Source organism: Hyperoodon ampullatus, assembly GCF_949752795.1.
Source record: "Hyperoodon ampullatus genome assembly, chromosome: 6".
NCBI classification, from domain to species: Eukaryota; Metazoa; Chordata; class Mammalia; order Artiodactyla; family Ziphiidae; genus Hyperoodon; species Hyperoodon ampullatus.
Genome location: NC_136919.1, coordinates 62,344,876 through 62,369,147, shown reverse-complemented (window position 1 = coordinate 62,369,147; position 24,272 = coordinate 62,344,876). Strand labels below are relative to the sequence as shown.

Sequence of the window (24,272 nt, the reverse complement as noted above, 5' to 3'; positions counted from 1 at the left end):
ACGATAGTAAATGATGCCATTGAACAGATCCATCTGAAGGAAGCCAGGGACAGGATAGCCTATTGGGTCCACAAAATATCACATACCTTTGTAACAGTCTGCCAGGTGTTGGGGTATAATGACATTGGATTTATCTCCAGAAGTTTTCTCAGTCTAGTATGTTGTATGTACCCAAGGAATCCTTTTTTTAAATTGAAGTATAGTTGATTTACAATATTGTGTTAGTTTCAGGTATACAGCAAAGGAATTCGGATATATACATACATAGATATATATAGAGATATATCTATATATATATCCAGATTGTTTTCCACTAAAGATTATTAGAAGATACTGAATATAGTTCACTGTGTTACACAGTAAATCCTTATTGCTTATCTATTTTATGTATAGTAGTTTGTCCATGGACTCATTATTAAATGCTCTTATCAAAGCTTATAAATAATAAAGCAGAAAAATTAAAGTTACTACATCTGCCTTAATATATAGAAAAATTAGCATTAGAAAAATATTTTCAAGAAATAGTCTTAACATCAGCGAAGATGGCAGAGGAGAAAGACCCTGAGCTCACCTCCTCTCATGGGCACACCAAAATCACAACTATCTGCGGAACAACCATCAGTGAAAAAGGCCAGAACCCACCAGAGGAGAGCTTCTACAACTAAAGATATAAGGAAGGAACAACAACAAGATAGGTAGGAGGGGCAAAGTCACAAAATAGTCAAGTCCCATACCCCAGGGTGGGCAACCCACAAACAAGAAAATAATTACAACTGCAGAGTCTCTCAAAGGAGTAAGAGGTCCAAGCCCCAGCCCAGGGGTCCTACACTTGGGAAGATGAGCCTCCAGGCATATGGCTTTGAAGGCCAGTGGGGTGACTTTTGGGAGTCCCAGAGGGCCGGGGGAAATAGAGACTTCACTCTTAAAGGGTACATAAAGAATCTCTCATTCTCCAGGACCCAGGGAAGAAGCAGTAATTGGATAGAAGCCTGGGTCAGAATCACTTGCTGATCTAGAAGAATCTCTGGAGAGACAGGAGGCAACTGCAGCTCACCCTAGGGACACAGACACTGGCAACAGCCATTTTGGGAACTTGTTCTCTACCACATGGATACTGGCACTGGCAAATGCCATTGCGGAATCTTCTCTTTAGCTTATTAGGGTGAAGACCCAGTCCCGACACAGCCCACAGGCCTGTAGGCTCCAATGCTGGGATGCCTCAGGCCAAGCAACTAACTGGGTGGGGACACATCTTTACCCACCAGCAGACAGGCTGTCATAAGACCTCCTGCGTGAACAGCTGTTTCTGGACATTGCCCTGTCCACCAGAGAGCTCAGGATCCAGCTCCACCCACCACTGGGCAGGCACCAGCTCCAGAATAGCCTGGGCCCCAGCCCCACTCTCCAGGGAGCCTGCTCTAGCCTCCAGACTAGTTTCATCCACCAAGGGGCAGACGCTAGCTGAAAGAAAGCCACAGATATGCGGCCTGCAGACATGACCTGCCCACTAATAGGCCAGAACCTGCACGGGGACCAACTGGGCTATGGTCCCGCCTACTAGTAGACCAACACAAGCTTCAGGACTCCCTGGACCCTGTACCCAACTGTGTCAGGAAGTAGTCCCACCCACCAGTGATCCAAAACCAGCTCTAGGACCCCTGGGTCCTGCAAGCAGACTCCAGGACCTGGCTCTGCCCACCAGTAGGCCAGCATTAGCCCCAGGACCTGTTTCAACACAACAGTGGGTGGGTAACAGCCCTGGAGTCTCCTGGACCTTGACTGAACCCAATAATGAGCCAGCACTAGCCCCAGGGCCCCCTGGGGTTCTGTAGTCAACACCACCTTGTGACCCGGTCCCACCAACCAGCAGTCAGCAACCTCCACACAAGGCAGGGCCTGGCAACCAACTGGACAGGGGGCAAATCAAGCCTACAAGACTGCCTACATAGTCAGCCCACCACAAGAGAAAGACACACTCAGTCCTCATTGGGGGAACCCCTAGAGCATATAGCTCAGGTGATGAGAGGGGGATGTGCTGCTGGGACACATAGGATGTCTCCTCCAAAAGGCTACTTCTCTAAGATTGGGAAATGTAACTAACCTACCAGATACATAAAAATAAAAACAGCAACCTAGGCAAAATAAGGCAACAAAGGAACAAACGTGTTTCTTTTTTTTTTTTTTTTGCGGTACGCGGGCCTCTCACTGTTGTGGCCTCTCCCGTTGCGGAGCACAGGCTCCGGACGCGCAGGCTCAGCAGCCATGGCTCACGGGCCCAGCCGCTCCACGGCACGTGGGATCTTCCCGGACCGGGGCACGAACCCGTGTCCCCTGCATCGGCAGGCGGACTCTCAACCACTGCACCACCAGGGAAGCCCCAAACATGTTTCTAACAAACAAGATAAAACCCCAGAAGAAGAACTAAGTGAAGTGGAGATAGGCAATCTACCTGAGAAAGAGATAAGGGTAGTGTGATGATAAAGATGATCAAAGAACCCAAGAAAAGAATGGATGCATAGAACAAGAAGTTAGAAGCTTTTTAACAAAGAGTTAGAAAATATGAAGAACAACCAAACAGAGATGAAGAATACAATAACTGAAATGAAAAATACAGTACAAGGAATCAACAGTAGACTAAATGATACAGAAGAAATGACCAGGAAGCTGGAAGACAGAGTAGTGGAAATCACTGATGCTGAACAGAAAAAAGAAAAAAGAATGAAAAGAAATGAGGACAGCTTAAGAGACCTCTGGGACAACCTCAAGCACACTAATATTCACATTATAAGGGTCCCAGAAGGAAAAGAAACAGAGAACCTATCAACATATTTGCAGACATAATAGATGAAAACTTCCCTAACCTGGTAAAGGAAACAGATATCTAAGTGTAGGGAGTACAGAGAGTCCTATATAGGATTAATTCAAAGAGGAACACACCAAGACATATTATAACTAAAATGGCAAAATTGGGACTTCCCTGGTGGTCCAGTGGTAAAGAATCAGCCTTCCAATGCAGGGGATGCAGGTTCGATCCCTGGTCGGGGCCCCACATGCCATGGGGCAACCAAGCCCACACACCACAACTACAGAGCCCATGTACCCTCTAGCCCACTCGCCACAACTAGAGAGAGAAAACCCACATGCCACAACTAGAAGGAAGCCTGAGCACTGCAATGAAGAGACTGCATGCCATAATGAAAAGATCCAGAGTGCCTCAACAAGGATCCCATGTGCTGCAACTAAGACGTGACGCAGCCAAAAAAAATAATAATGATAAGGAAAATAAGTAAATAAAATAAATATTTTTTAAAATATAAAATAAAAATAAAATGGTATAATTAAAGATAAAGAGGGAATATTAAAAATGGCAAGGGAAAAGCAACAAGTAACATACAAGGGAACACCCATAAGGCTATCAGCTCAATTTCAACAGAAATTCTGCAGGCCAGAGGGAGTGGTACAATATATTTAAAGTGATGCAAAGGAAAAACCTACAACTAAAAATATTCTACCCAGCAAGGGTAGAATTCAGATTTGTTCAGATTTGATGGAGAGATCAATAGCTTTACAGACAAGCAAAAGCTAAAAGAGTTCAGCTTAACAAGAAATGTTGAAGGAACTTCTCTAAGAGAAAAAGAAAATACCACAACTAGAAACGTGAAAACTGCAAAAGCAAAATGCTCATTGGTAAAGGCAAACACACAGTATAAAGGTAGTAAATCATCCACACACACAGATAGGAGGAAGATTAAAAGACAAAAGTAGTAAAATCATCTACATCCACAATAAGCAGTTAAGGGATATACAAAAAATTAGATGTAATATATGACATCAAAAACAGTAGCTGTGAGGGGAGAAGAGTACAAATGCAGGGTTGTTAAAATGTATCCAAAATTAAGACACTGATGAAAGAAATTGAAGACAACACAAAGAGATGGAAAGATATGCACTGTTCATGTATTGGAAGAATTAAAATTGTTATAATGACCATACTACCCAAGACAACCTAGAGATTCAATGCAATCCCTATTAAAATATCAAGGGCACTTTTCACATAACTAGAACAAATAATTTTAAAATTTGTATGGAAACACAAAAGACCCCGAAGTGCCAAAGCAATCTTGAGAAAGAAGAACAGAGCTGGGAGGAACCACACTCCCTGACTTCAGACTGTACCACAAAGCTACAATAATCAACAGTATGATACTGGCACACAGCAGACACACAGATCAATAGAACAAAATAGAGAACCCAGAGATAAACCCATGCATTTATGTTCAATTAATCTACGACAAAGGAGACAAGAATATACAATGGAGAAAAGACAGTCTCTACAATAAATGGTGCTGGGAAAACTGGACAGCTACATGTAAAAGAATGAAATTAGAACATTCTCTAACACCATATAAACAAAATAAACTCAAAGTGGATTAAAGACCTAAATGTAAGATTTGAAACCATAAAACTCCTAGAAGAAAACAAAGGCAGAACACACTTTGACATAAATTATAATGATATTTTTGGATTTGTCTCCTGAAGCAAAAGAAATAAAAGCACAAATAAAACAAATGGGACCTAGTTAAACTTAAAAGCTTTTGCACATCAGCAAAACAAAAAGACAACGTATTGAATGGGAGAAAATATTGCAAATGATATGACCAATAAGGGGTTAACATCCAAAATATACAAACAGCTCTTACAACTCAACAGCAAAAAACCAAACAACCTGAATAAAAAATGGCAGAAGAACTGAGTAAACATTTTTCCAAAGACATACAGATTGCCAAAAAGCACGTGAAAAGATGCTCAACGTCACTAATCATCAGAGAATTGCAAATGAGGTATCACTTCACACCTGTCAGAATGGCTATCATCGAAAAGAACATAAATAACAAATATTGGCAAGGATGTGGAGAAAAGGGAACCTTGTACACTGTTGGTGGGAATGTAAATTGGTGAGCCATTGTGGAAAACAGTACGGAGGTTTCTTAAAAGACTAAACATAGGACTACCATATGTCCTAGCAATTCCACTCCTAGATATATGACTGAAAAAAATGAAAACACTAATTTGAAAAGATATATGCACCCCAATGTTCATTGTAGCACTACCTACAATACAATAGCCAATACACAGAAGCAACCCAAGTGTCCATCAACAAATGAATGGACAAAGAAGATGTGGTGTGTATACACACACACACACACACACATATATACACATACAATGGAATACTACTCAGCCATTAAAAAGAATGAAATTTTGCAACAATGTGGATGGACTTAGAGGGTATTATGCTAAATGAAATGTCAGAGAAAGACAAATAATGTATGATATCACTAACACATGGAATCTAAAAAATATAACAAACTAGTGAATATAACAAAAAAGAAACAGACTCACAGATATAGAGAACAAACTAGTGGCTACCCATGGGGAGAGTGAAGGGGGAGGAGCAATATAGGCATATAGGATTAAGAGGTTCCAACTACTATGTATAAAATAAATAAGCTTCAAGATATGTTGTATAACACGGGGAATATAGCCAATATTTTATAATAACAATAAATGGATTATAACATTTAAAAATTGTGAATCACTATGTTATACACCTGAAACATATAATATTGTACATCAACTATATCTCAATTTTTAAATAATTAATTAATTAAAAATAAAATTAAATATGTTTAAAAAAAGAAAGTCTTAAGTAAAACTGCTTGATACCTATTTTGTCAAGCTCCTGACCTACTTACTTCAAAAAGTAGTTATGAAATTATTCTAACAAAATGTAAATAAACGTTATTCATGAAATTTCTTTATCAATAATCTAGAATAGGTCAAACATATCTCTTCAACCTTATTTGTTCTCTTACCTTGCATAGCAGACTTAATTTTTCATGGTGTAACAGTTATCTTGAGGCCCAGCTCTGGAACTTTCTAGATTCCATATGGATAGATCAACTTAACCTAAATCTCAGGCTTCCCATCTACGAAATGGTAATAATAATAATAGAATCTTACATCATAAACTCGATGTCCCCCTTAGCACAAATTCTGACACAAATGATCTTAACTGCCCAGAACTTACCTATCAGTCCTGGTGCTGGCTTCTTCATGATCTCTCCAGCCTGCGGGGGTTTCGTGATATTAAAGAAGATGTAGTCATCACTGGAGTCCATGTCTGAAGCTCTCAGCTTGGAACCTTGGATCAGTATGGTCTGCCCCTCCTCCAGTTCAATCACAACATTGGTTATGAGGAATGGTGGACTATCATCTTTGGGCAAGATGTTGATGGGAAACTTATGTCGGATGCTGTGTTGGCCGTCGAATATCCTGAAGACCACAAAGTCTTTGGTGGAGTCACTGTCGTCATGATGATATTGAACGACTCCAGCCTGAAGGTCAGCCACGGTGAAGAGAAACCCCTTCCCCCCTGATGGAAAGAAGAGAGGTGGAGCGGAATGAAAAAGGTGTGGAGGCAGCAGGTTAGTGAAAGCAGCACTACAGGAGAGGGTGTGAAATGCAAAGTGGTGCAGCCAATGCTTCTCTCGCCTGGAAAAACCATAGATTGTTTAGTGGGTTCTGGGGCTCCAAAGACCTGGTTTTGAATACTGGCTGTAATACTTATTAGCTGGGTGGACTTGGGCAAGGTGTTTAATTTATTTGAGACTCATCTATAAAACAGAGATAATAATACCTACCTAACATTCCCTCTTAAGGATGAGAGAACTCAAACAATAGTGTACCTACAATAAGTATTAATTTTTCTTCGACTCATTATCATCATCCGACAGCACTTCTTAGAGTAGTGGTCTCAAACTAGCAGCATCAGCACCATCTGGGAAGTCATTATATATGCAAGTTCTCAGGTCCTACCCCAGACCTACTGAATTAGAAATTCTGCTGGTGGGTCCTAGCAATTTATGTTTTATCAAGCCCTTCAGGAGTCTAATGCACACTAAAGTTTGAGAATCAATAGCTTAATGAGCAAGAGCTAGAGCTCTGGTAGCAAATGGCCTGGGTTCGAATCCCAGCTCGGCCACTTTCCAGACAGACAAGTCAACTTCTCTAAGTCTCAGGTTCCCATATGCAAAGTGAGTGTAATAATAGTACCTTGCTTCATAAAGCTGATGTGAGATAAAGTATGTAGAATGCTTTGTATGATCTGGCACAAAGTAAATGCTTAATAAATGTTTACACCATTTTCTTCCTCTGAGCCAGAACATCATTGCATTATGGGCTATGACTCTCCACTTCATTTCTATAGTACTGATAAACATTGCTTCACTCTACACAAACTATTACAATTCTTGATGGCAGGTGTCCTATTTCTTTCCCCACTCCATATGGTTTTATGGATTAAACATGAGTATAATGAACACTATGAGTTACTTGCCCAACAGGAACTTTCTGTTTCTTCCTCAGTACAAGAATCCTAGTTTTATTTAGAATGGTAATATGACTATTTAAAAATACTCAGGTTCCCAGACTCTGCTGCACCTAGGGGGATAGTATGTAACTTGATAAGAGATATAATCAGACTTCATTGTATCAGGCTCCTAGGAAAAGTTGTAAAATAGAGCAAACTTAGATGGCCTAATTTTTTTTATTGTTCCTTCTCTTTCTTCCTTCCGCTAACACTGATTAAAAGCCTAGAGATGTAGGCACCATCCTGTGACCACTGACAGAGCAGAAAAGAGCCGCTGGCATCATGGATACAGAACACCTACCTCTGTGCAACTTGTCACAAGGAGAGAGTGACTCCTGAATTTTTAAGCTGCTGTAGTTGGGTTTTCCTTACATGCAGCTGAACATCCATGCTAACTAATACATCCAGCTTAAGCTAAACTCCCATTGTCTTGGGATTAGGCAAGAGAATTTATCATTTTATTTTTGATTTTATTTTTTTCAGAATTTCCTAATCACAAACAATGATAAATAAGAGCTCTCTTTCTACTTAACAGTTAGGCAAACTAAGAGATAATGGAATTAAATCCTCTGAGCTCATTACAAGGAATGGACTATATTATCATTAAGTATGGATATTTTTATTAGGGCCATTACCTTGTTAACTACCATCCTTATAACTGTAAATTCATTTCTTTTAAACTACAGCAACTGCTACTAATAACATAATAGCATAATTATTACTAATTAAAAAACATAAGTTTTCCTGTTTTTCACTGCATTTCTCTGAAGCAGAGAAATGAAAAGGAAATATTTTGTCTTTGAACTGGGATAAGATAATCAGTTAAGGAGTATATTTAGAAGGAGCCCTACATGGCTCCAGAAAGCAAATCTGAGATTTAAATAATGACTCAAGTACAAAAGACCACTCATAAAATGTCATCCATTGATTTGAGCATCCTAATACAAAAGCCAATGGTTTCAAGATCTCCGGATCTGGGGATTATGATAATTCATTTAGAAATGAAGCCCAAGAGATACTACACATATCCTGTTAAATATGATTTGCTTTTGGAGAAAATACTTCTTGGGCTTTTTTCTAAGTTACAAAGTTTGTTCATTCACCTCTCAGAGTAAGCTGTCCATGCTGCAGGCCATCCACAATGACTACCTGGACAGCATGAATGTCATCATTGTCAACAATCTGAAACTGTTCCCAAGTGATGGCCCGAGACTGTCCCTCTAGGAGATTCAGACCTACAAAAGAAAGCATAAAAATTGTCCTGGAAAGTTCTATGACATGCCAAGATGCCTACTTTAAGACAAGATTAAAGAATTTTCACTCACAAAACTAGGTAAAAATTGTATCTTCAAAAGCTTCTCGAGAAACTGGAATTTAGTGTTTATTTTAAGTAATATTTTTACTATTAGTACTATTAACTCCAACCTGACAACTGGTTCCTTATGACATATCCTTTAGAGGCATGATGGTGCCAAAAATAAATATTAGAAGGAAATAACAGATGTTATGTTCACAGTGGTCTCTAGTTCAAAAAGGTCCACAAGGAATTTTTCAAAGGCTGCATTCACATATTTTAAGTGGGAAAGAGTCAGAAGTACTTTTACACATAAATTATAAGAGCATAAGTATCCCATGGGATAGAGAATTAAAGTGGTCAAATACAGAGTTACTGTGCTAGGGAATATTTAATGATATTAGACAGGAAAGTTCTGACACTTTATAATGAGGGCTGTATTTTAATCTAGACTCTAATAAGGAAGGGACGTTTGTAACTAAAGGAATTAAAAATAAAACCTTCTCCTTGGACCCAGCATGCTGGAGGGAAAATGGGGAGAGAATGAGTGCTGCTCGGAGCAAGAATACAGATTTCAGACTGAACACGGCCATTAGAGACAGGCATCATCATCAACCATTCCCATTACCCAGTAGAGCTGGGGGCCAACAGACTGAAGAGACTCTCGAAAAGGAGCAAAGCCTTTTAAAGAAGCAAGGTGGTGAAATTTAAAGACAGTGCACTGGTGGACCCAGTTAATGCTTCCCCTCAAATCTAAGCAGCTCCCCTTCCTCCTGATGTTGACCATTTGCCTGCTTTCTAGCTGCAGCAGTTCCAATAAGCTTCCCACAGTCCCCACATTGTAAAGCCCTGGCTGCCACCACTGCCTCATCTTCTGTTGCTGCCCTCAACTGCCCACCAGATGAGGTTTTGGCGTGACCTTCCCTGTGACCATGGCCAGGTCCCACACCATGGGACTCAAGGAGTTTGTACAGTGGCTGTTAAGAAGAGCCAGGTAACACAACCTAGGCGTGTGGGGAGTTAATATCCAGTGAGGCAAACTGACCAGGGTGAGAGAGGAGATGGAAGGAGCTGACATGTGTTTGTTCACACTTTCTCAACCCCACCCCTGACTCTTCCCACACAGAGTGGGTTCACCTCCTACTGGAGGTATCAGCACTATCGAGCAATCAGCTTTATTTTCTTGTAAACCTATGACCAGCTCAGTCACACCACCTTTTTATTTGCTGCCCCCAAACTCCCAACTTCCCTTCCCCTTACTCTAGTTTTCAGTAAAGGGTTAGTGCATGTAACCTGCCTAAGGGGCTGTTTGCTATGGTACCTGGGCTAAGACATATGGCATATTGAAAGAAAGAGAGAAAGGAAGGAAAGAAGGGAGGGAGGGAGGGAGGGAGGAGGTAGTGGGGGAGAGAGAAATAAGGATGGTTAGAAGGAAGGGAAGCAGGGAAAGAGGGAGAGAGGGAGGACAAGCACATATAAAGAATCTCTGCGACTGGTAATAAGGGTTTTGAAGCCAAGAGTGCACAGTACAGCACAGGACAAGGCATCATGGGATGCAGGAAAGGAGCAAGTGAGAACACTAGCAATTTATATAGCAAGATAGTAATGGTGGTTATGTCTTTGTAGTGGAGTAATGAGTGATTTTATTCACCCATTATTATTTCATTCATTTATTCATTACTATTAACTCATTATTATTTATCCTACTTATTGTGCTTTCCAAGTTTTCAATGATGAACTTAAGTTCATAATAAGTAAAATTTCATTTTCAAAAGAACTCTGGGGCTTCCCTGGTGGCGCAGTGGCTGGGAGTCCGCCTGCCGATGCGGGGGACGTGGGTTCGTGCCCCAGTCCGGGAGGATCCCACATGCCATGGAGTGGCTGGGCCCATGAGCCATGGCCGCTGAGCCTGCGCGTCGGGAGCCTGTGCTCCACAACGGGAGAGGCCACAGCAGTGAGAGGCCCACATACCGCAAAAAAAAAAAAAAAAAAAAAAAAGAACTCTGGTGTCTAAACTAGTCAAAACCAGATTTGGAGCTCTTAACAAGCCTGATTTCACAGATCACACACACACATGCAGACCATTAAGTCTCTATACTCAAGCAATAATGTAATTAATATTTGATTACTACTAAACTTTAGATCACTAATTCATTCTTTTCTCTCATTATCCCTCAAACAGAGGTAGAGTAGGACAGAGAGCCAGATTATAAATCAAGGATGCCCAACCAACGTTGTCCATCTCTACTGAAACTCACATACATACAAATACACACACATGGTATGCTACCCATGTGCAAGCACACACACATACACACACACAAGCACAAGAGGTAATAGGTTTAAGCTGCCACCTGAGTATTTAAATCAGACAGACATTTTCTGTGTTAACTGAACCTACCAACACTGTTTATAAGTATGTTTTGAATGCTCTTGATGGTATTAATGGGAAAGGAAAAAAATCTTTATTTACATTTCACATTTACATTTGATCTAGATATATACATTGCATTTTAAATCTACTCAGGAATGAGAGGCAGTGCAAAGCCTTCTTTTAAAAGAAATAAAGCAGGAGGAGGTCAAGACGGCAGAGTAGGAAGATGCAGAATTCACCTCCTGTCCTCCTCCCACTCCTGTGAATACATCAAAAATACATCTACATGTGGAGTAATTCTCACTGGAAATGGACTGGAGACTGACAGAAAGACCCTTATGCAACCAAGGCTATAAAAAAGATCCACATGGAGTTGGGTAGGAAAGGAAGAGAATCAATCAGGTTGGGACCTACACCCCTAGGAGGGGACACAGAAGAGGAGGGGGATTACAAGGGTGGAGATATCCCTGGGGAGTGGCTTGAACCACATACTGGGTCCCCCAGACCTGGGGTCCAACAGTGGGAAGACAAGTGCCCTTAGATGGTTTGAAAACCAACAGGACTGACAACAGGGCTGTAAGAAATCTAGACTCTGCTCATGAAGAACACATTCTTGCTCACTCCCATAACAAGAGAGAGAAAGCAGATTGAAACTGCCCAGGACTCTGGCTGGTTTCCCACAACTGCCTCAGTGCATGCCCTGGCCCATGCCAAGCACCCTTTCCAGCCCCTCTTGCTCTGAGGCACAGTTCCCCACTAGAACCAGGGCTGCCATAGCTGAGGAGAGTGCACAGTTGCAGGGGAGGGAGCTGGCTTGAGCCCAGCCCAGGGTTTCTGCTCCAGCTCCAGGGTGGTGTTGGCCACTGAGCAGAGGAGAAGCTCCCACTCACACCTGGCTCTGGCTCTAGCTCCTCCATCTCCAGCCCCAACCCCTACAAAGTTGATAGCTGCCAGCACACTCTGGGGAAAGACATGACTTATGTTCACACCAGATCAAGCTCTCCCGTGAAATCCACTGGGAACACACAGACTGTATAGGGATGCTCTCACACAAGGACACACATTCAAGACCAGGATAGGTAACTTTTACCTACTTTTACAGAGATAGAGAAAGTTAACCAAAACAAGAAGACAGAGGATTTTATTTCAAATGAAAGAAGAAAAAAAAACCCTGAAAAACCAACCAGTGAAACAGAGATGAATTAATTACCAGAAAAAGAGTTTAAAGATTAGTAATAAGAATGCTGACCAGGGCTTCCCTGGTGGCGCAGTGGTTGAGAGTCCGCCTGCCGATGCAGGGGACATGGGTTCGTGCCCCGGTCCGGGAGGATCCCACATGCCACGGAGCGGCTGGGCCCGTGAGCTGTGACCGCTGGGCCTGCGCGTCTGGAGCCTGTGCTCCGCAACGGGAGAGGCCACAACAGTGAGAGGCCCGCGTACCGCAAAAAAAAAAAAAAAAAAAAAAAAAAAAGAATGCTGACTGAACTAGGGAAAAGAATAGATGAACTAGAAAATATGAAAAAAACAGTCAAAACTGAATATACAATAACTGAAATGAAAAACATACTAGAAATAATTAACAACAGACTAAGTGATACAGAGGAACACACAGTGTTCCAGAAGACAGAATAATGGAAAACATCCAATCAGATCAGCAAAAAGAGAAACAAATTTTAAAAATTGAAAACAGTTTAAGGGACTGTTGGAACAACATCAAACATAATAACATTCACATTACCCAGGTCCTAGAAGGAGAAGAGAGAAAAAAAAGGGGTCAAAATTTATTTGATGAAATTATAGCTGAAAACTTCCCAAACCTGAAGAAGAAAACAGATATCCAGGTACAGGAAGCATAGAGCGTCCCAAACAAGATGAAATCAGAGAACCACACCAAAACATATCATAACTAAAATGGCAAAAGTTAAAGATAAAAGAGAATTCTAAAGGTATCAGAAGAAAAACAAAGAATCACATACAAGGGAACCCCCATAAGGCTACCAATGGATTTTTCTGCAGAAATTTTGCAGGCCAAAAGGAAGTGGCATGATATATTTAAAGTGCTGAAGGGGAAAAACCTACAACCTAGGATATTCTATCCAGCAAGATTATCATTCAGAATTGAAGGAGGGATAAAGAACTTCTCACATAAGCAAAAACTAAGAGTACATCAACACTAAACCAATTCTAAAAGAAGTGTTAAAGGTTCTTTTCTAAGTGGAAAAGAATAGGCTACAACAAGAAGTAAGAATCTGTAGGAAAGGAAAAATCCCACTAGTAAATGCAAACATAGTAAAGGAACACAAGCATACCACTAAAGAAAATCATCAAACACAAGGGAAGAAACTAAAAGAACAGAACAGAGAGGAACAACAAAAAGAATCAGAAAACAAGTAACAAAGTGGCAATAAGTACATACCTATCAATAAGCACTTTAAATGCCAGTGGACTTAATGTTTCATTGAAAAGACATAGGATGGTTGATTGGATTAAAAAAAAAACACACAATAAAACCCAAGATCCATCCATGTGCTGCTTACAAGCGGTCCACTTCAGAGCTAAAAACACACAGACTGAAAGTGAGGTGATGGAAAAAATATCTTCATGCAAATGGAAATGACAAGAAGGCAGGGGGTAAGCATACCCATATTAGACAAAATAGACTTTGAAACAAAGTCTTACCAAAAGCCAAAATGGGCATTATATAATGATAAAGGGATAAACAGAAGAAAAGGATATAACATTTGCTAACAAATATGCCTAATATAGGGGCAACTAAGTATATAAAGCAAATATTAACAGACATCAAGAGAGAAATTGACAATGTTACAATAATATTAGGGGAATTTAACACCTTACTTACGTCAATGGACAGATCATCCAGACATAAAGTCAACAAGGAAATAATAGTCTTAAATGACACTTTAGACCAGTTGGACTTAATAGATACCTACAGGATATTTCATCCAAAATCAGCAGAATACACATTCTTTCCAAGTGTACAGAGAATGTTTTCCAGGATAGATCACATGGTAGGCTACAAAACAAGTCTCAGAACATTTAAGAGGATAGAAATGATATCAAGCATTTTTCCAATTACAGTGGTATGACCAGAAATCAATTGCAGGAAGAAAAATGAGAAAAACACAAACACGTGGAGACTAAAAAACATGCTACTAAAAAAACCAATGGGTCAATGAAGAAATCAAAGAGGAAATCAGGAAATACTTTTAGAGAAATGAAAAAAAAAAAAAAAAAACCCACAACTTTCCAAAATCTATGGAACACAGAAAAAGCAGTTCTAAGAGGGAAGTTTATAGCAATACAGGCCTACCCTAAGAAACAAGAAAAATCTTAAAAAACAACCTACCCTACTACCTAAAGGAATTAGAAAGAGAAGAACAAAGGAAGCCCAAAGTCAGCAGAAGGAAGAAAATTATAAAGATCAAAGAGGAAATAAATAAAAATAGAGAACAAAAAAAAAAAATAGAAAAAAATCAATGGAACCAAAATCTTTTTTGAAAGGTTAAACAAAAACGATAAGCCTGTGTCCAGGTTCACCAAGAAAAATAGAGAGGACTGAAATAAACAAAGTAAGAAATGAAAGAGGAGAAATAATCGATATCACAGAGAAAAAATCATAAGAGAATAATACAAACAGTTATATGCGAACAAATTGGACAACCTAGAGGAAAAGGATAAATTTCTAGAAACATACACTCTTCCAAGACTGGATCAGGAAGAAATAGACAATCTGAACAGATTGTGCACCAGTAGTGAAACTGAATTAGTAATAAAAAAAAATTTTTTTTAATAATTAAAAAAAACTGCCAGCAAACAAAAGCCCAGGATTGACAGCTTCACTGGGGAATTATCCCAAACATATATAAAAAAACAGCTAATACCTATCTTTCTCAAACTATTTCTAAAAAATTGAAACGGAGAGAACTCTCCCGAATTAACTCTACAAGGCCACCATTAACCTGATACCAAAACTAGACAAAATTACCAGCCAATATCCCTGACGAATATAGAGGCAAAATTCCTCAACAAAATGTTAGCAAACCCAAATCAACAATATATTAAAAGGATCATACAACATTATCAAGTAGAATTTATTCCAGGTAAGTGAGGATGGTTCAAGATCCACAAATCAATCAATATGATACACCACATTAACAAAAGGAAGGATAAAAATCCCATGATCATCTCAATAAGTGCAAAAAAAGGATCTGATAAAATTCAACACCTTTTTATGACAAAAATTCTTAACAAAGTTGGTATAGAGGGAACGTGTGCCAACATAATAAAGGCCATTTATGACACATCCACAGCTAACATCATACTAAACAGCGGAAAGCTGAAAGACTTCTTGCTAAACTCAGGAACAAAACTAGGATGCCCACTCTCCCTACTTCTATTTAACACAGTAATGAAAGTCCTAGCCACAGCATTCAGAAAAGAAAAAGAAATAAAAGGCATCCAACTGGAAGGGAAGAAGTAAAACTGTCACTATTTACAGATGACATGATACTATATATAGAAAACCTTAAAGTCTCCACCAAAAAACTATTAGAACTAATAAGTGAACTCGGTAAAGTTGCAGGATACAAGATTAATATACAGAAATCTGTTGCTTTTCTATAAGCTAATAATAACAATCATAAAGAGAAAACAATCCTTTTTAAAACTGCATCAAAAACAATAAGATATCTAGGAACAAACTTAACCAAGAAGGTGAAAGACCTGTACTCTGAAAACTACAGAAAGCTGAAAGAAATTGAAAATGATACAAAGAAATGGAAAGATATCCCATGTTCATGAATTGGAAAAATTAATATTGTTGAAATGTCCATACTACTCAAAGAAATCTATAGATTTAATGTAATCCCTATCAAAACACCCATGACATTTTTCACACTAGAACAAATTATCCTAAAATTAACATAAAACCATAAAAGACCCAGAATTGCCAAAGCAATCTTGAGAAAAAAGAACAAAGCTGGAGGTATCATGCCCCCTGAATTCAGACTATACTACAAAGCTATAGTAATCAAAACAGTATGATACTGGCACATAAACAGACACATAGATCAATGGAACAGAATAGGAAGTCCAGAAATAAACCCAAACACTTATGGTCAATTAATCCATGACAAAGGAGGTAAGAATATACAATGGAAAAAAGAAGTGGTGCTGGGAAAACTGGACAGCTATATGTAAAAGAATGCAATTAGGACATTCTCTAACACCACACACAAAAATAAACTCAAAATGGATCAAAGACCTAAATGTAAGGCTGGACAATATAAAACTGTTGGAGGAAAACAAAGGCAGAACACTCTTTGACATAAATCACAGCAATATCTTCTTTGGTCCACCTTCTAGAGTAATGAGAATAAAAACAAAAACAAATGGGACCTAATTAAACTCAAAAGCTTCAGCACAGCAAAGGAAACCATCAACAAAATGAAAAGACAGCCCACAGAATGGGAGAAAATATTTGCAAATGATGCGACCAACAAGGGATTAATCTCCAAAATACACAAATAGCTCACACAGCTCTATATCAAAAAAACAAACAACCCAATCAAAAAATGGGTGGAAGATCTAAATAGACACCTCTCCAAAGAAGACATACAGATGGCCAATAGGCACATGAAAAGATACTCAACATCACTAATTATCAGAGAAATGCAAATCAAAACTACAATGAGGTATCACCTCACACTGGTCAGAATGGCCGTTACCAAAAACTCTACAAACAATAAATGCTGGAGAGGGTATGGAGAAAACAGAACCCTCCTACACTGTTGGTGGGAACGTAAATTGGTACAACCACTATGGAGAACAGTATGGAGGTTCCTTAAAAAACTATAAACAGAACTACCATATGATCCAGCAATCCCACACCTGGGCATATATCCAGAGAAAACCATAATCTGAAAGGATACATGCACCCCAGTGTTCATTGCAACACTACTTATAATAGCCAAGACATGGAAGTTACCTAAATGTCCACCGACAGAGGAATGGATAAAGAAGATGTGGTACATATATGCAATGGAATATCACTCAGCCAGAAAAAAAGAATGAAATGATGCCATTTGCAGCAACATGGATGGACCTAGAGATTATCATACTAAGTGAAATAAGTCAGACAGAGAAAGACAAATATCATATGATACCACTCATGTGGAATCTAATTTTTAAAAATGATACAAATGAACTTATTTACAAAACAGAAACAGACTTACAGATATTGAAAACAAACTTATGGTTACCAAAGGGGAAAGAAGTGGGGAAGGATTAAATCAGGAGCTTGGGATTAACATACACACACTACTATATATAAGATAGATAACCAACAAGGACCTACTATATAGCACAGGGAACTCTTCTCAATATTATGTGTTAACCTATATGAAAAAAGAACCTGAAAAAGAATGAATATATGTATAACTGAATCATTTTGCTGTACACCTGAAACTAACACAACATTGTAAATCAGCTATACTGTAATAAATTTTTCTGAAAAATGAAATGTAAGTAAATAAATAAATAAAAAATGAGGATGTGGTAAGACCACACCACTCTTTTCACATCTTTGGTGGTGGTTCTAATACCTGCAGTTCCCCCAAGGAATGTAGTATTGCTTTTGATTTATTATTTTTTTAGGCAAGTGAAATACCACATGCTTCCTTTGGTCTTTTAGACCGTAATAGCCTTTATTGTAAGAGTCTGGGAGCTAAAGTGAGGATTCTACTATCTGCTGAGGGTCGCTATTTAAACTACCATGCAGAAACTACAAAATAAACCATGAGTGATAATCAGGGTTCCACTGAGACCGCTGACAGATATCCTGGTTAAAAATCCATTTATCTCCTAAACGCAGACTCCGTGAACTCCCGCTACAATGGCATCCTGTGTCCCCGGGTACCAGTGTTGTTGCAAAGTCACTGTTCAATAATTCCTAGAAGTTGGAGGTAGTTGCCTAGTCTCAGTGTGCAGTGACCATGAAAAATGTCTACAGGTCCCACTGGGGAAGGGGAGTCCCCTTATATGTTTGTGATATTACTGAAGTTTCTTTCTCAAGTGTGCCTGCCTCCATTTCAAAGGGCTCTGGGTCTATAAAGTAAGTCAGTCTAGAGATTGAAGGAACAGTAACAGTTCCTTGGCTCAATTCAGGCAAAGTCCTACAGTAAACCAGGCCCCTACATGTAAGAGAATTAAATTATAACATTTTCTCATGTCATATACAAAAATTAACTCAGAATGGATTAAAGACCTAAATGTAAGCCTGGAAACCATAAAGCACCTGGAAGGAAACATAGCAGAACACTCTTTGACATAAACCATAGCAATATTTTTTTGGATCTGTCTCCTAAGGCAACAGATACAAAAGCAAAAATAAACAAATGGTATCTAATCAAACTTAAAAGCTTTTGCACAGCAAAGGAAACCATCAACAAAATGAAAAGACAACTTACTAAATATCCAAATATATAAACAGCTCACACAACTCACCAGCAGAAAACCAAACAATCTGATTAAAAAATGGTCAGAAGGGGCTTCCCTGGTGGCGCAGTGGTTGAGAGTTGGCCTGCCGATGCAGGGGACACGGGTTCGTGCCCCGGTCGGGGAAGATCCCACATGCCATGGAGCGGCTAGGCCCGTGAGCCATGGCCGCTGAGCCTGCGCGTCCGGAGCCTGTGCTCCGCAACCGGAGAAGCCACAACAGTGAGAGGCCCACTTACCGCAAAAAAAAAAAAAAAAAAAAAAGGTCAGAAGGAGGAGCTTAAAGATGGCGGAACAGTAAGACGTGGAAATCACCTTCCTCCCCACAGATACATCAGAAATACATCTACATGTGGAACAGCTCCTACAGAAAACCCACTGAACGCTAGCAGAAGGTCTCAGACCTCCCAAAAGGCAAGATACTCCCCCATGTACCTGGGTAGGGCAAAAGAAAAAAGAAAAAGCAGAGACAAAAGAATAGGGACGGTACCCGCAGCGAAGGAGGAAAGGTTTCCACACACAAGGAAGCCCCTTCGCGGGCGGAGACTGCGGGTGGCGGAGCGGGGGAAGCTTCAGAGCCACGGAGGAGAGCGCAGCAACAGGGTTGCGGAGGGCAAAGCGGAGAGAGAGGATCGGTGCCGACCAGCACTCACCAGTCCGAGAGGCATGTCTGCTCGCCCGCCGGGGCGGGCGGGGCTGGGAGCTGAGGCTCGGGCTTCGGTTGGAGCGCAGGGAGAAGACTGGGGTTGGCGGTGTGAACACAGCCTGAAGGGGTTAGTGCACCACAGCTAGCCGGGAGGGAGTCCGGGAAAAAGTCTGGAGCTGCCGAAGAGGCAAGAGACTTTTTCTTCCCTCTTTCTTTCCTGGTGCTCGAGGAGAGGGGATTAAGAGCGCTGCTTAAAGGAGTTCCAGAGACGGCCGCGAGCTGCAGCTAAAAGCACGGACCCCAGAGACGGGCGTGGGACGCTGGGGCTGCTGCTGCCGCCACCAAGAAGCCTGTGTGCGAGCACAGGTCACTCTCCACACCTCCCCTCCCGGGAGCCTGTGCACCCCGCCACTGCCAGGGTCCCGTGATCCAGGGACGGCTTCCCCGAGAGGACGCACGGCGCGCCTCAGGCTGGTGCAACGTCACGCCGGCCTCTGCCGCCGCAGGCTCACCCCGCCCTCCGTGCCCCTCCCTCCCCCCCCCCCGTGCCCCTCCCTCCCCCGCCCCGGCCTGAGTGAGCCAGAGCCCCCGAATCAGCGGCTCCTTTAACCCCGTCCTGTCTGAGCGAAGAACAGACGCCCTCAGGCGACCTTCACGCAGAGGCCGGGCCAAATCCAAAGCTGAACCCCAGGAGCTGTGCGAACAAAGAAAAGAAAGGGAAATTTCTCCCAGCATCCTCAGGAGCAGCGGATTAAATCTCCACAGTCAACTTGATGTACCTGCATCTGTGGAATACCTGAATAGACAATGAATCATCCCAAATTGAGGAAGTGGACTTTGGGAGCAACAATATATATATATATATTTTTTTTCCCTTTTCCTCTTTTTCTGAGTGTGTATGTGCATGCTTCTGTGTGTGATTTTGTCTGTATAGCTTTGTCCTAGGGTTCTGTCCGTCCTTTTTTTTTTTTTTAACCATAGTTTTTAGTGCTTGTTATCATTGGTGGATTTGTTTTTTGGTTTGGTTGCTATCTACTTCTTTCTTTCTTTTTTTATTACTTAAAAAATTTTTTTTAATAATAACTTTTTATTTTAATGACTTTATTTTATCTTCTTTTTTCTTTCTTTCTTTTATTTTCCTCCCTTTTATTCTGAGCCGTGTGGATGACAGGCTCTTGGTCCTCCAGCCAGGCATCAGGGCTGTGCCTCAGAGGTGGGAGAGCCAAGTTCAGGATACTGGTCCACAAAAGACCTCCCAGCTCCACATAATATCAAATGGCGAAAATCTCCCAGAGATCTCCATCTCAACACCAAGACCCAGCTCCACTCAACGACCCACAAGCTACAGTGCTAGACAGCCTATGCCCAACAACTAGCAAGACAGGAACACAACCACACCCATTAGCAGAGAGGCTGCCTAAAATCATAAAAAGGCCACAGACACCCCAAAACACACCACCAGACATGGACCTGCCCACCAGAAAGACAAGATCCAGCCTCATCCACCAGATCACAGGCACTAGTCCCCTACACCAGGAAGCCTACACAACCCACTAAACCAACCTTAGCTACTATGGGCAGACACCAAAAACAACGGTAACTACAAACCTGCAGCCTGGGAACAGGAGACCCCAAACACAGTAAGTTAAGAAAAATGAGAAGACAGCAGATGAAGGAGCAAGGTAAAAACCCACCAGACCAAACAAATGAACAGGAAATAGGCAGTCTACCTAAAAAAAGAATTCAGAATAATGATAGTAAAGATGATCCCAAATCCTGGAAATAGAATGGAGAAAATAAAAGAAACGTTTAACAAGGACCTAGAAGAGCTAAAGACCAAACAAACAGTGATGAACAACACAATAAATGAAATTAAAAATTCTCTAGAAGGTATGAATAGCAGAATAACTGAGGCAAAGAACGGATATGTGACCTGGAAGATAAAATAGTGGAAAGAACTACTGCAGAGCAGAATAAAGAAAAAGAATGAAAAGAATTGAGGACAGTCTCAGAGACCTCTGCGACAACATTAAACGCACCAACATTCGAATTATAGGGGTCCCAGAGAAGAAGAGAAAAAGAAAGGGACTGAGAAAATATTTGAAGAGATTATACTTGAAAACTTCCCTAATATGGGAACGGAAATAGTTAATCAAGTCCAGGAAGCATGGAGAGTCCCATACGTGATAAATCCAAGGAGAAATACGCCAAGACTTATACTAATCAAACTATCAAAAATTAAATACAAAGAAAAAATATTAAAAGCAGCAAGGGAAAACCAAAAAATAACACACGAGGGAATCCCCATAAGGTTAACAGCTGATCTTTCAGCAGAAACTCTGCAAGCCAGAAAGGAGTGGCAGGACATATTTAAAGTGATAAAGGGGAAAAACCTACAACCAAGATTACTCTACCCAACAAGGATCTCATTCAGATTCGATGGAGAAATTAAAACCTTTACAGACAAGCAAAAGCTAAGAGAATTCAGCACCACCAAACCAGCTTTAAAACAAATGCTAAAGGGACTTCTCTAGGCAGGAAACACAAGACAAGGAAAAGACCTACAATACCAAACCCAAAACAATTAAGAAAATGGTAATAGGAACATACACATCGATAATTACCTTAAATGTAAATGGATTAAATGCTCCAACTAAAGACACTGACTGGCTGAATGGATACACAAACAAGTCCCATATATATGCTGTCTACAAAAGACCCACTTCAGACCTAGGGACACATACAGACTGAAAGTGAGGGGATGGAAAAAGATATTCCATGCAAATGGAAATCAAAAGCTGGAGTAGCAATTCTCATATCAGACAAAACAGACTTTAAAACCAAGACTATTACTAGAGACAAAGAAGGACACCACATAATGATCAAGGGATCAATCCAAGAAGAAGATATAACAATTGTAAATATTTAGGCACCCAACATAGGAGCACCTCAATACATAAGGCAAACACTAACAGCCATAAAAGAGGAAATCGACAGTAACACAATCATAATAGGGGACTTTAACACCCCACTTTCAGCAATAGACAGATCATCCAAAATGAAAATAAATAAGGAAATACAAGCTATAAATGATACATTAAACAAGATGGACTTAATTGATATTTATAGGACAGTCCATCCCCAAACAACAAAATACACTTTCTTCTCAAGTGCTAATGGAACATTCTCCAGGATAGATCATATCTTGGGTCACAAATCAAGCCTTGGTAAATTTAAGAAAATTGAAATGAGACTAGATATCAATTACAGGAAAAAATCTGTAAAAAATACAAAAACATGGAGGCTAAACAATACACTACTTAATAACCAAGAGATCACTGCAGAAATCAAAGAGCAAATCAAAAAATACCTAGAAACAAATGACAATGAAAACATGATGACCCAAAACCTATGGGATGCAGCAAAAGCAGTTCTAACAGGGAAGTTTATAGCAATACAATACTACCTCAAGAAACAAGAGAAATCTCAAATAAACAACCTAAACTTACACCTAAACCAATTAGAGAAAGAAGAACAAAAAACCCCAAAGTTAGCAGAAGGAAAGAAATCATAAAGATCAGATCAGAAATAAATGAAAAAGAAATGAAGGAAACAATAGCAAAGATCAATAAAACTAAAAGCTTGTTCTTTGAGAAGATAAACAAAATTGATAAACCATTAGCCAGAGTCTTCAAGAAAAATAGGGAGAAGACTCAATAGAATTAGAAATGAAAAAGGAGAAGTAACAACTGACACTGCAAATGCAAAGGATCATGAGAGATTATTACAAGCAACTATATGCCAATAAAAGGCAGCCTCTTCAATAAGTAGTGCTGGGAAAACTACAGCTACATGTAAAAGAATGAAATTAGAACACCTTCACAAAAATAAGAACACCATACACAAAAATAAACTCAAAATGGATTAAAGACCTAAATGTAAGGCCAGACACTATAAAACTCTTAGAGGAAAACATAGGCAGAACACTCTATGACATAAATCACAGCAAGATCCTTTTTGACCCACCTCCTAGAGAAATGCAAATAAAAACAAATAAAAACAAAAATGAACAAATGGGACCTAATGAAACTTAAAAGCTTTTGCATGGCAAAGGAAACCATAATCAGGCAAAAAGACGATCCTCAGAATGGGAGAAAATATTTGCAAATGAAAAACTGACAAAGGATTAATCTCCAAAATACAGAAGCAGCTCATGCAGCTCAATATCAAAAAAAACAAACAACCCAATCCAAAAATGGGCAGAAGACTTAAAAAGACATTTCTCCAAAGAAGATTTACAGATTGCCAACAAATATATGAAAGGATACTCAACATCACTAATCATTAGAGAAATGCAAATCAAAACTACAGTGAGGTATCACCTCACACCAGTCAGAATGGCCATCCTCAAAAACCTACAAACAATAAATGCTGGAGAGGGTGTGGAGGAAAGGGAACCCTCTTGCACTGTTGGTGGGAATGTAAATTGATATAGCCACTATGGAGAACAGGATGGAGGTTCCTCAAAATCTAAAAATGGAACTATCATATGACCCAGCAATCCCACTACTGGGCATAGACCCTGAGAAAGCCATAACTCAAAAAGAGTCATGTACCACAATGTTCATTGCAGCTCTATTTACAATAGCCAGGACATGGAAGCAACCTAAGTGTCCATCAACAGATGAATGGATAAAGAAGATGTGGCACATATATATATTACTCAGCCATAAAAGGAAATGAAATTGAGTTATTTGTAGTGAGGTGGATGGACCTAGAGTCTGTCTTACAGAGTGAAGTAAGTCAGAAAGAGAAAAACAAATACCGTATGCTAACACATATATATGGAATCTAAAAAAAAAAAGGTCATGAAGAACCTAGGGGCAAGACAGGAATAAAGACACAGACCTACTAGAGAATGGACTTGAGGACACGGGGAGGGGGAAGGGTAAGCTGGGACAAAGTGAAAGAGTGGCATGGACATATATACACTACCAAATGTAAAATAGAT

The 24,272-nt window shown here is 40.0% G+C and overlaps 1 protein-coding gene across 1 annotated transcript in view; it reads right to left on the bottom strand.

The window, feature by feature from the left end:
- Nucleotides 1-1,276: 1,276 nt before the first annotated feature.
- The window catches only part of LOC307054828 (FRAS1-related extracellular matrix protein 1-like), a gene marked incomplete at both ends in the record, with an annotated part of 39,499 nt that continues 16,503 nt past the window's right edge, over nucleotides 1,277-24,272 (bottom strand). Inside the window, 3 exons of the mRNA XM_079706707.1 lie at nucleotides 1,277-1,461; nucleotides 6,092-6,436; nucleotides 8,536-8,667. Of these exons, the coding sequence (XP_079562833.1) occupies nucleotides 1,277-1,461; nucleotides 6,092-6,436; nucleotides 8,536-8,667 (662 nt within the window). The remainder of the gene's footprint in view (nucleotides 1,462-6,091; nucleotides 6,437-8,535; nucleotides 8,668-24,272) is intronic.